The sequence below is a fragment of the Struthio camelus genome, chromosome 15, assembly GCF_040807025.1.
Source record: "Struthio camelus isolate bStrCam1 chromosome 15, bStrCam1.hap1, whole genome shotgun sequence".
Classification (NCBI taxonomy): Eukaryota; Metazoa; Chordata; class Aves; order Struthioniformes; family Struthionidae; genus Struthio; species Struthio camelus.
Window position 1 is genome coordinate 15,756,411 of NC_090956.1, and position 13,250 is coordinate 15,769,660.

The 13,250-nt window shown below is 37.0% G+C and overlaps 1 protein-coding gene across 22 annotated transcripts in view; it reads right to left on the reverse strand.

The window, feature by feature from the left end:
* Positions 1 to 13,250, reverse strand: part of RBFOX1 (RNA binding fox-1 homolog 1) — a 1,498,714-nt gene that overhangs the window by 134,888 nt on the left and 1,350,576 nt on the right. For all 22 annotated transcript variants that reach the window (XM_068908988.1, XM_068909002.1, XM_068908998.1 and 19 more), the window contains one exon: positions 12,791 to 13,033. In XM_068908988.1, the coding sequence (XP_068765089.1) occupies positions 12,791 to 13,033 (243 nt within the window). The remainder of the gene's footprint in view (positions 1 to 12,790; positions 13,034 to 13,250) is intronic.

The window sequence follows — 13,250 nt, forward strand, 5'->3', positions numbered from 1 at the left end:
GTGGACACATGGCAGCCTGAGATATAGCAAATTGTCCTGAAAACACATATTTGAAAAAATAATACTGAAAACAGAAAAGTATCTTGCTCTAACAGTTATAATAAAAAGAAAAAAGCTTGATTGTTTCTGTTTGAAAGTGCAGAACAGGATCCATGATTCAGGCACTAGCCCCTTTGACGGAAAATGCTTTGTGCATAAAACTCTGTCTCCAGAACGTTGACTTTGCTACGCATGGGAAAAGAGATGTAACATGGGAAATGGCTGCAAGTTTCTTTTGAGAGACAACAGAGATAGGAACAGATATAAAAGGAACAGATCTGCAACACTTTCAACTCAGTGAACGAAAAAGAAAAGGGGGAACCTGAGCTCTAAATGAGAGGAAGGAACTCCTAGGACCGGGAATGCTTCCTGGAGACAGGAAAAAGACAATAGCAACATTTTATGATGATGTGAAAGTGGTTTTATTTTGCGTGTGAGCCATTCCACAAGTACATACACCGCTAATCTCAGCTGCATGTTAACTTCAGTCATTTTATAAAGTGGAGCTTGCTGTGTCCCAAAACTTCGTAATTAAAAGGGTAGACTACAGATTAACTGCCTTCAAAAGACTTATTAAATAGGTCTAATGGTATGCCTCTTGTATGTCTTTGTGCATACCAGCAGTGCTGGTACTTCAGCACAAGCCTGATGTCTCAATTAATGTACACAGCTCATTTAAAATGTTAGTCATCAGCTTATACCAAAGGCAAAATCTTACAATGCAAATGTATTCCAGTACTATTATTCAGAAGCTCTGCACCAACTCGAAACCCCACCATGCAGGTATCAATTCCTGAATATAATAATTCTATTAGTAGTTATGAAGACAAGTAAACATTCTGTTCAGGTATAAGTGTCTGTAAGATTTAGCTGTAAGGCTAAGACTGTATTTTGTCTCAAAAGGAAAGTACTGTGTTTCATGACGCAAATTTACAGGGATATAATATCACCAAGTAGCAGTGAGTATCAAACAATATTCACGCATTAGAAATGATTCAATGTCAACCTTAAAAACTCTTCTTTTAGTCTTTTTAGTTGGAGATTTTGTTCATCAGAAATAAAAAAAAAAAAAAAATCCAGGAATTAAAGGAAGCTCCCTGTAAGATCACCAACAACAATATACTCTAAGCCTATTATATTAACGGATTGCTATCATAAGAAAAGATTTTAAATTTGCTTAGTTAAGCTCTTTGTTTGATTTTTATTTCTCCTTTTTAACATTTACTGTTTGATGCCATGTAATATTTTTCTCCAAAAGCACTGATTTACACATAAAGTAACAAGTTAGCATTTGCCAAAACTAGAACATATTTTGTATTTAAAAAAAGCTGTCATTATATATAAACAAGAATTCAATGCTCCAGTATTTCTCCTGCTCCAGGTTAGGATAGTCTGGGATAGGGCAGGTTTTGCATCCATATTCTTTATATATATCTATATATATATATTTATATATGCATATGTATATATAAAACCTTCTAAATATATTATGAAAGATACTTGCTGCCTAAACATGCAGTGCTAACAAAATAACTAAATGTCTAACATTAACCATGTAAGCAAAAAGCACAGAGAATATGATTGAGAAAATGCATCTCCCCCTCCTCCACTAAGATCAAGTTATACTTCAATCAGTTGACACTCTCTTTTGTGAAGTTAACTCCAGTATCAATGTGAAAGAACCTTTTTTTTTTTTTTTAATACAGACCAATTAAACAGACTTCATACACAGAGAAACAGAAAAGGGGTTTTGCTTTTCCCAAGAGAACAGTGCATAAGGTTTTGGTAGAGGAAGCCTATTGTAAATGTGCTTTTTAATCAATTAATTTTCACATGTGTGCATTATATTAAATAGTGTCTAGCAACCAGAATAATATTCTAAGTGGGAACAAAACCTAGGACATCAAGGGTAAATTTAGTTCAAGCGCACTTGAGTTTTTAAGATAATTGAGGATAGTGATCTGTGCATGTATTATTATTGTAAGGTGTTAGTGTGATAGAAATATTTTAAAGCATTTTATTTTTAATAGAAATCATAGAAATACAGAATAAGGATAACAGGAAACAGTTTCCTTTAAGTAGTGACGTTCATATTAAATTCAGAAAATTATATAGTAAGAAATTCAGAATAACTAAGGCAGCTATCCTATGTTCCTATTAATAGTTTTAAAGATAAGTGACTGGTAATTTACAATACACTTTTATGTATGCTTTCACAGCCAAATCCCACCTCCTACAGCCTAGTGGTCTGGTTGGACCTCCTACCTGTATCTTCAAATGTATTTAGCACAGGAAGGAAACTATCCTGGCCATTTGCTAACTGCAGCAAATATGTGGACATGTAAGTAATGATTTCCATATCACTCCTTACATGTATATAAATGGGCATATATGTGCAGGCTTAGTTCAAGACAAAAAAAAATAACCAGACTACTCTGTTATTCATCTCGTTTTCTGGAATTTCTACCTCTTTCTACAATAAATTAATAAATTACTTTCCGTTTAATATCTAGAGGTGTGCAATGGCCCCAACTTGAAATGACTATCCAAATATTTCTGCATATCCTAGAAAGACCAAGGACTGCACAATGCATTTGCCAGACTATCAGCTCAGTCTAATTCCTTTTCCAATAAAGATCAAAAGGAAAAACTTCTAATGGTTTCCTGAACACATATCTAATTAACAAGAAAATTGTGCTCTGTCTTCTTCTGCCTGCAGTGATGTGAATTTGGACCTGCCACATCACTTACAGACTGTAAAACAGCTTCATGGATGGATTCAGCTGCAAGATAAGCCAAGACTTGGCCAATGTGCTGTTGCCTTACTAATGTTGATAGAATGGCAAAGAAAAATGGTTGGAGTCACTTTTTTATATTGACCCTGGAAAGAGAACTTCAAGCAGGGAGAAGTGGTAAGTAACCTCACACAGGAATAACATTTAATTGAAATAATTCTGTGAATAGGTGAGTAGGTGGTTAGGAAAGCTGAAGAGAGATCTGTGTGGGAGAAGAACAAAAATTCGAAAGTATAAATAGGGATTTGGAAAAAAAAAAAAAAAGTGGGTTGGGTTGTGGGTTGATAAGCCGCTAATTCATCCTCAACTCAGTTCCACCCACAGACAGACAGGAGAGTAAGTTTAGCTACTGTGTAACCCTGGGCAAAGACTGCCACATCAACAGAAACTGAGCCTGATGATATAAGGAAGAAGAGCAGGAAGCCAATCTGAATGATCTTTCGATCTTCATAGCTTTTAGCTACAACCTTGTTAGTTTTCCACCTAGTTGTGCTACCTTACCATTCCAGCCTTTCTGCTGAAGAGTCTGCTTCTTGCTAGCAAGGACCTAGGCACATTCCTGGTTAACAAAGAAGTTACCAACATATTTCCACAAAATGTGGCTGGTAACATATATGAGCTTTTATTACTTACGAGGAGTTGTTGCAGTGAAAAATCGACAACTTGTGATAAAGCTGCAAATCATGAACTATCGTTTGCATGGCAATTACAAGAGAATGGGAAACATCATTAGTCTTACCTTACCTAGCACAGCCACTCCTGTATTTACTGCAAATGAGAGCTAATTTTCACACAAAAAAAATCCCCCACATAAAAAAAGATCAATTTTAATTCCCACCTTATAATGTGAAACAAAGATGCAGAAGGTCAAATACAATATAAGTTGTAATTAGCTATTTCATTGTCGTAAGGTCCCCTTAGAAATTTGTGCTTTGTCTATTCAGTAAAACATACAACAAATGTTTTACTCAAGACATCAGAACCCAAAGCACAGCCAAAGCAATTGGATGCCACAGCTACTTAAGACTGCTGAAAGAGATGAAAAAGTCAATAATGAAACACACAAAACTGGTATGGGGAGCAAAGAGCCCAAGAGACTTAGATTTTGCTGGGATCACCTGCTCAAGTGATCTAAGAACTGTTAGCTTGCCCCACAGGGAACATTCAGAGAGCTATTCAATAATGTCCAACTAATTTATCTGAGCAAACACGACTACAGAAGACAGAGTATAACTGCTTTCCCATTTTTGGGGGGCTTCAGCTTCACTACTGCACTATCACCAAATCAAAAATTACGAGAGGAGGTTAAAATTCCAAGTAAAAAATATTTTTCAAAAAATGTAAGCACCATTTTTCTTGTCCTTTTCAGTATCACACTTGCAATCCCTTCCTGTATAGTCTATGAGGACCAAAAGGAAAAAGAAGCTGAGATGCTGCCTTAATCACAAAGATGCAAGAACTGAGATTCCAGAAGAACCTAAGACAGGCTGACACGCATGCAGTAGTACAACAAGCTGGCCACAATGCTGCGTACAGCTGCTCTTCTCCCAACGGACAGCCACTGACAGATGAGAAGTATTTTCTGGGAGCAAAGACTAAGTCACTAACTCAGCAACACAGAAAAAAGGTGGTATTTTCTATCAGCGAACAGAAATAAGTATATAAGCAGACAGTTTACTAACTATCTCATAGAAAACAGTCAGTTTGAAGTCCTGTGAATCCTTGCGAAGCAGCTATTTGAGAGCATGCACTGACACATCCAGCTGCTTAAGTGAGCAATACGTTACTGCTGTTCTTTAGCATAAGCATAGAAATATACACGGAGTACAGTTACAAAGTTTACATGCAGAGCTCTCTGCAAGGAAGCCTCTTAGAAGTAATGAAGTCTCTGATCTTGAGCCATTACCCTGCCTCCCCAACCTAGCACAGCATTATGTTATCTACCTGGGATGTCAGTTTTGATCTCTTCACTATACTGTAGAGTAGGAGTTAGACTATCTTGCTTGCTTCTGAAGCATTTGAGGTGTTGAAACAAGCACCTTGAAATATTTTGTTGGAGGTCAGGACCAAATCTAATAGATAATATAACAGAAATAGCAGACCACGCTGATACAACAGCCTGCATCAGTAGGGTATGATTTAGACGAATAAACACTGCTGTAACAATTGTTAAAGTTTTATCAAATATCTAGCATGCTGGTGGCAAACTTCATAGATAACAACATGGAACTGAAATAGAACAAAGACTGGGTATTTAACAGCAGTTTGGAAAAAAAAAAAATCCATGGAGAAATCTGACTTGCGAGACAGGAGCTTCCTGGGGAAAGGTTCCTGGTTTCTCTGCACAGAGGAGGCACAGTCCTCTGAGTGCCTGCCTCGAGAGAAATGATGGACCTGGTTACCTCCACTCTAATTCTGCTTCATGGGCTTCCCAGAGAGAACTACACACAAAGGTAAGCTAGTCACTTGTTCTTCCCAAGGCACAAGAGGAAGTTCCAGATCCATGTGCCAGGTGTACTATGAAAATCTATTAGGCAGAAGCAGAATATTCAAATGCAGAGACAAGGGTAATAGCAGTTGAGTTTAGCAATACTGAAAAGCCTGTCTCTTGTTACAGAGATACTTCTCCAATTCAGTGAGGTGAACTAAGCCACTTACAAATGTCTTAAGGTGGACTTCAATGAAGTTCATCTCAACGGTAAAGAGCACAACCAGAACCACGCGATGAGCCAGCAAATTATAGACAACTTTGTTTTAAATGTCTCTCCTTCAATGACACTCTGTTGTAAGAACAAGAACAACTGATGAACATCTATCTCCAAGTCAAGTAGGATATGGCCTTCTGTTTAACTGAATTTCTTGGAAGAGCTAGGTTATCCCATATCCCCAAGAGATAGACAGACAAGGAAGAAAAGAGCAAGCCAGAGAAGTAAGGGGGAAAAAAAACCCCTAACCAAACACCAATCATTTTCGTAAAGATCAAAGCAAGAAAAAAAGAGCTAACTAGAAATAAAAATACGTTGCTGAGAACTACAGCAGCAATCTACCCACCCGTCTCAATAATTTGCATTTATATAAGCGCTCGCTACTCCCAGTTCTCTTCCCCAAATTAAAAAGCACAACAGAGAAATCAGTATAAAAATCAAAGGGTATGTATCTTCCTCATCCCCAAAACAACTGAGTTAACACGGCAAATGGTATTTCAGCCCACAGTATCGCTAGGCCTTCCCAAATGCTTATATGAACAGATGGTCTCTGCAGCATGACTAAAAAGTGCACAAAGCTGGACATAATCAACATCAGGAAAAGAAACCATCTGATTTTCAAACCATTAGATCTCAAACAATATATAAAATTTGGAGGGTAAAGAAGGGCAACTGTAACAACAGGCAGTGTTATCTAGCATACCAATTATTCTCACACAGAAGAGCATCAAGTTCAATGGATGCTACAGGAGAAATTTTGGTAGAGGGAATACAGTTAACCAAGCTGAAACTTAGTAAAAACGCAGGGGTTGTGTGAAAAATACCACGCCATCTTCAGTGATCACAGACAATCAGACCTCTGCATTACATCTTCTAGAGGACTATAGCAGTGCTGCACCCCCTAATACCCAGCTGGGTATTGACTCAGAGCCAACGTAGAGGGAAGGGCACCAAGCACCGAACCACCAGCACTGCTTCTGGAAGAACCTGCATTTTCCCTGAAGAACTTCTAGCCAAGCACACATTGTTATCAAAGGCTTCTTAGCTTGTGAAACCTGATGAAATGGCAGTCTGAGGAAGAAAGACTATGGAATGATATCAAGGTTTCTCTAATGCAGAATCAGAATCTCTAATGCAGAATTACAGCAGAGTATTTTTTTTTTATATACACACATACATAGAAACACAGAACACTATTACAAACCTGATATTGACCATACCATACCATTAACTTATATTATTGGTATATTACACTTAGAATAGGAAACACTAGAGAAACAAATCTTATTATTACCTGCTTTCTTACACATGCCCAGTTAAATGCCCTACACATTTACACACACACCTCCCACTGACATCAATGAAAGTCATGCATAAAAACCACTGGCAAAAGACAGGTTTTACTCCCTGAAATATATATAAAATAGGTGTGCATATACGTGTGTGTATGTGTGCGTGTGTGTGTGTGTATATATATATATATATATATATATATGTATGTATGTATGTATGTAAAAGGTGATTCCATAATTTCACAAAATGCTCAGAAATATCTTACTTAAAAGTCTTTAAAATATGTACACTATTTAAAATAATACTCAAAACCAGTTTGAAAAACTGCCACACATGTTACTCTTAGCATAATTTTATAACATTCTTATCATAGATCCATCCGTCTTGAAAGAAGTAGTTTACTGTTTTTGTTTCTAACAAAAGCATGTCTGATGATCTGGAACTCAAAATCTAGCAGCGCTTAGACAAGCTCACACGAAAACCCAGCACTGGATGAGTATTGATTATGCACATGCTCAGATGGACTACTTCCATGATGAAAGTTAAACAAATGTATTGATCTATAAAGCTGAAAATCGTGTTATTCAGAGGAAACTCAAAATAACTTTTGATAGTATTTTACTACCAGATGATTTTACATTGTTTCAGTTAAACCATCCTGTCTTTAAATATTTCTTACTTCCCACTCATCCTGTATGTTTTCTCCTTTTTCATAATATCAAAATAGAGTATTAGATAACCCTGCACACAGAATATAACCACCACCCATGTCCAACAGAACCTGCTTTACACTATTTTATCAAAATGATATTTAAAATTATTCTCAGTAGGAAATACACTTTTTGGAAGTACACGAGATTTTTTAATCCCCATCCTCACCGCCAAAAGGACATCTATGAAATTATACTTGAAGTAGTTAAGCGTAACATGCAGAAAAGTAAAATTTTTAACAATGTCGGAAATTTCCGTACTCCTTAATTGCAATTTAAAAGTGTTTGTTAGTCAATTTGAGGAAAAGCAAGTAAGAGAAAAATATTTTACTGAAAGCAACTCTGGAATGAAACGAAAATAAGCCTAAGGAAAACGGCATGCTTGTTGACAGGGTAGCTGGGCTCAGTTAACAAAGACTAATTAAAGATGCCCAAACCAATTAGAAGCCCATAGAAAGTCTAAGCTACAAATGACAAAAGGTACGCAGAGCACTCTACTCAGATTTTATGTCTGCTCTTTGGAGAAGCTCAACATATAAAGGGTTAATGCAATGTTTTCTTATAAAAAGTAAAATCCGAGAAAGAAAAGATGAATCTCTTCATATACAATTCAGAACAAAATATTTTAGTTTTAATCAAAGCAAAATGTACATTCTCTCCTGCTCAGACTTGTCTGCTCGCATAGCATATCGAAAACATTACATATTCTGTAAGGCTGTATTCACTAATGTCCTGCACCAATTCCAAGTCCGTTTAAATCACTGTCATTTTGAGCTGGTAGTATTTTACACCCATTTTGAAAGGCTCTGCATGATCAAATAAGACTCAGGAAACTTCTACTAAAGCTGCGAGATTCTACTAATTAAGAAATCAAGTCTATAGACTTACTATGTTAATAGCACTTTAATGCGCACAAAATTGCAAACCTACAATAAAAATGAGGACTGAAATCTTGTACAATTTGAATGAGTATATTGCCATTGTTTTCAACTGGGCCTGGATCACTCTCCATCTGCAGTAAAGGATTCAAGAGCAGTTTCACAGAACTTGCTTATTTTTATCTTTATTATTTATATCTTTACTGTGGTTTTGGCTTCACAAGACAGAATGCGAGCTCTAGCTTCAATGTGTGATTCTTTCAGACAAAAAGAAACTGAGAAACGCAGAATAGTTCCGAGTATATGTCTAGGCTTAGTGTGGATTAAGTCCTCTGGGGTGAGGCAAGTCGCTTCTAGTAGCTGTTCTACAAATAAGGAAATTACTCTGCAGTTTATAAGCTTCATATTTCAAAATTGTAACATGCATTTTTAGGGGCATATAGAGCTTCAAATACACATAAGTATGCATGTAAATGTGAAAAATCAGAAGTTTGTCTTCCTTCCAATAGCTTGGCTAATCTACATTAATCAGAAAGTATGCTTTTGCAAATGATCCGTCGATTATTTTTCTTTTAAAGGCACGTAATTCAACTTACTGAGAGTGGATAATGTAAAAATACTGGAACCTATCAAGCAAATGCCACTGTGCCTCCACATCACTTCCTCTTAAAATTCTTGAAAGCTAGAAACCAAACATTCAGAAAGCTTAACGGGCACAGGAAAGAAACGCAAAGATTTTTTCCATCAAAAAATAAAAATAAAAAGGCCACACAAAGGTACGCTGTTGACATGGTACCATTAAAGTTCCATTTCATAATAAGAACACGTATTATTAAAATCACATCTTACAGAGATGTATGCAGCTGCATACATCTTACAAATATAATATATAATATTACAAAGCCTTTCTCAAATCAGCAGGGTTCTGCCTGGAATCAGTCTGCATGTACCTCTATAGTACGTTAAGAACTGTGCAAGAAGAAGTGAGTATGTTAAGAAGCATGAGACACAGCACAACAAATTTCAGATCTAGCTATCCACTACTAATTTGTGCAAACAATCTTTGATTGTAAACTTGTAGAAGTCCAACTCGTAAGTAATATTTTAAAAGTCAAGGTTACATTAACAGTGCAGATCCATAGAGAATACACTTCTTGTAAACTTCTGTTTGCAATGCATTGTTCTCCAGGGAAGGACAGTGTCAACAGCTTTCAACATAGGATGCAAATTTAGAAAAAAGGAATTTCTTCTTAAAAAAATACTTTCCAAAAATACCATGAAGTCAAAAGTAAGGAAATTTAATTCTTTATGCCCAGCACAGGAGCTTCTTAAACAAGAAGTTATGCATATTCTTTTGTAAGAAAGGAAATAGGAAGGCAAACAAAGAAGCTATAAAAAAAAAAATCACATGGGTATACTAAATCAGCAGAATACAAAAAGTTACTAGAATTGAAGTGCTATCCTGGAAATTCACTCCAAGTGGAGCCAGAAGGGAGAAAAGAGTAGGACAGGTAAAATGCAAGTTGGATATTAGGAAGGCTAAAAGGAAATAAGTAGAGCAGATAGCTAAGGAGACAAGAACAAATACAATAAAACCTCTCAGTAGATCAGAAGTAGGAAACTTGAAAGGGAATCACTGGACTTGCTGGAGCAAGGTTTGAAATAACATGTGAAGGAGATAAGGACATTGCAAACAATCCAAATGATTTCTTTTCATCAGTCCATGCCGTGGAAGATGTTGGGGAAATACATACCCGACTTTTCTGATAAAGAGAAACTTCAAACTGAAAAATCAAAAAAGGATGAGAGAACACAATAATAAATTGAAAGTCATGTCATGAGGGAGGAGGCTCCTGCCCCACTTGCATCAACATTTTACTGTTGATTTTAGCAGGGACAGTCTTTTGCTTCAGAACTGAATGGCAAAAAGGCCAGCAGTCTCATCATAGGAAAAGGCAGAGCTGGGCATCACAGTGAACTGTTCAGTGTACAGCAGTGGTCCGAAGAGCAAGCAAAATATTAGAATATAAAAAATCAGACAGGGACAATGGAAGGAGTTATACTATTAATCAATATATGACCTCTTGTGGAGTATCTATTCAGTTTGGAGTTCTCCCTCTAAACCAAGGACAGTGGCTTTCAACAACAATTGACAAAAACGACCATGGCATGAAAACTCAAAAAGCTGGGAAGAACTAAGACGTTAACAAGGAGACGAATAAGAGGGACACTGCAGAGCTGTATAATAATCCTAAGTGATGTAGGTAAATAGGATGCTCTCACACTTAACCTTTCTCACGTTACTGGAATAAAGGGCCACTCAGTGCAACAGAAAGATACCGTTTCAGAAATTAAGAGACTGATGGAATTTACTGCATAAACCCCAGAACTGTGCAACTCACAAGAACAGTTAGTCTCCTGACAGGAAAGGGTGTTAATGATTACATCCACAGCTCATGACAATAGCAGGGAATATTCTTTGCTGCTGTTTTTCTTTCACCTATTTGAATGTGCTGAGACACAAAATTCACATGGGCTTGCCTGATACCAATATATCTGTGATGACCTCACTGTGGGAGGAAAGAAGAGACTTGCATGCTTTTTCTTGACTACCCATTACAAGGCCTTTCTTCTTTTTGAAAGCCATCTCATGCTAACATCAGAAAGAAATGACCTGCTCTTCTAAATTCCTAATTCCTAATCTTCTAGATGCAAAAAAATAGAGTGATATTGTTTTTTTCTTTCTTGTTCATATCCATATAAAGATGTTAGTGACATGGCAAGATACACATAAATCTTCAGAACCACTCATTTAAAAACATGTGCTTTTCCTTCTTCCCAGCACATGAAGAGTAGCTTTCCTATGAGACTTTGAAAGAAGAAATTCCTTATTCAAGCAGAAAAAGGTATCTCGGAATCCTTCAGCTGCTGAAGACGACTATTTTCAATAAGTCATTCCATAACAGGTAGTATTTCCACAAAGACTATTCCACTCTGAATCTCCCAGTTCCAGACCCTTCCCTTTTTTCTTGCCCTAACGCATGAGACCTTTCAGGTAGGATATGTGAGAGGGGAGGAAGGGGAGGTAAGATGAGGTATGGTGCACGGCTGCAGCAAGGATAACGAGGACACGCAGGGCTGCTTCAAATGTCTGCTCAACTGCAGTGTGCTGTCTAATCTATGCTGGATTCTACACACTTAACGCAGGTGGCTGATGATTCAGAAATGTGCCAACCATCTGCACTGGATATCCCGGGTCCCAATCTAGAATTAAGACAGAAGCACTACACTATCAAAGTGCAAAATCTGTGACTTAAATTGCAAGGTAGGACCATCCACTGCGTTTCTTGCATAATCCATAACATTTCAGAGCTACCCAATTCAAGCAGAAGGAAAAGTCTGCCATTTCTGTCCTCAACAGAACAGTTTTAAATGATGTTTTCAACATTTGGGTGCCTCAGAATCTGGAATTTCATCTTGGTACATTATAAAGACATCAAACTCTGTGAGGACTTAAAGGTACGTTTGATCCTGAAGAGTACTGAGCATCAAATGCTGGCCATCTCTGTAACTTAGATTTGCACCAATAGATCATAAAAAAATCAATTTAGAAGCATACTCCCTTTTTAAGTTGGATAAATATTTTCATGATTCAATAATTATTTGATAAACACTTCAGGGAAACATCTAAGTCTTTTTATTAATTGTAAACCACTATTTTGAGTAATCACCATTCATAATTTGCTATCTCCAGTGATTAGCTTCTGCTCTGTAATTCAACACTGTCCAGTCCTACACACAGCTTTCTTAACAGCTACCCAAACAAATTCCCTGGAAAGTACAGTACTGCAGACACACTCTTCACAACACACAGTCACAGAGCTGTGCAACTTCAATATAGTATCATTCAACGAACATTTTCAGAAGAAAAAACTCCACTTAAAAGTGTTTCTGAAAAATACAGAGGTCATGAAAAAATAACAAAATAAATTACTGCTTTTCTTTCAAATAAACATTAACAAACACTCTTTTCCTATGTTTTTCCAGACCACAATTCGTCAAACATTGTTCTGTGTTTCATGGGTTTGCCATTAACCATTTTATCTGTCTGATATTGTAGAAAAGGAATTTGGAAAGAACAGATTCTACCAAGTTCCCACAGGTCCTAGGAGGCTCCAAAAGCAGAAAAATAAATATTATCCAAATTCAAAGAAAAACCTAGACAGGCTTGCAACCTTACAACGGTGAGTAATCCTAAAAAAAATTACAAGTGTAAATCTATTAAGTGTAACACAAGAATAGATGTTATCAATACATAGATATGTAACTTGAGATGTACAGCTTTCAAAATAGCTGAAACCTCGACTTACTGTGGCTGTGCCGGAGACAGTTTGTGCATTTGTGTCAGCTGCACTCTGTTCGGAGTGTGTCTGAGCAGGAGGGTACATGTTTAACGTGTGCTCTGGAACAGTGGTTTGGCCTGTGTAGTCTGGAGCTGGATGAGGATGCGGGGCTGTATACTCTGCAGGGATGCCGTTCTGAGGTGGAGCAAACTGGGCTGAGGCATAAGGCTGTGCCATTGTGTCAGGAGGTGCTGTAGCTTCCTGATTACCCTGTAAAGAGCAAAGGAGAAAAAAGAAGAAATGTGGAGTGAGACAAAATAATTTAGAAAGTGATGGTAATATTCTGCAAGACTGCTGGCCTGAAAAGGGCACAAAGTTTGTTTCTTGAGGAGAATATTTCCTGTCTGAATTAAACCCCTGTTTGGATAACCCCACTCAATCTTATTACAATGAGACAAATGAAACTGCTGTTCCTTTGATAATTGCA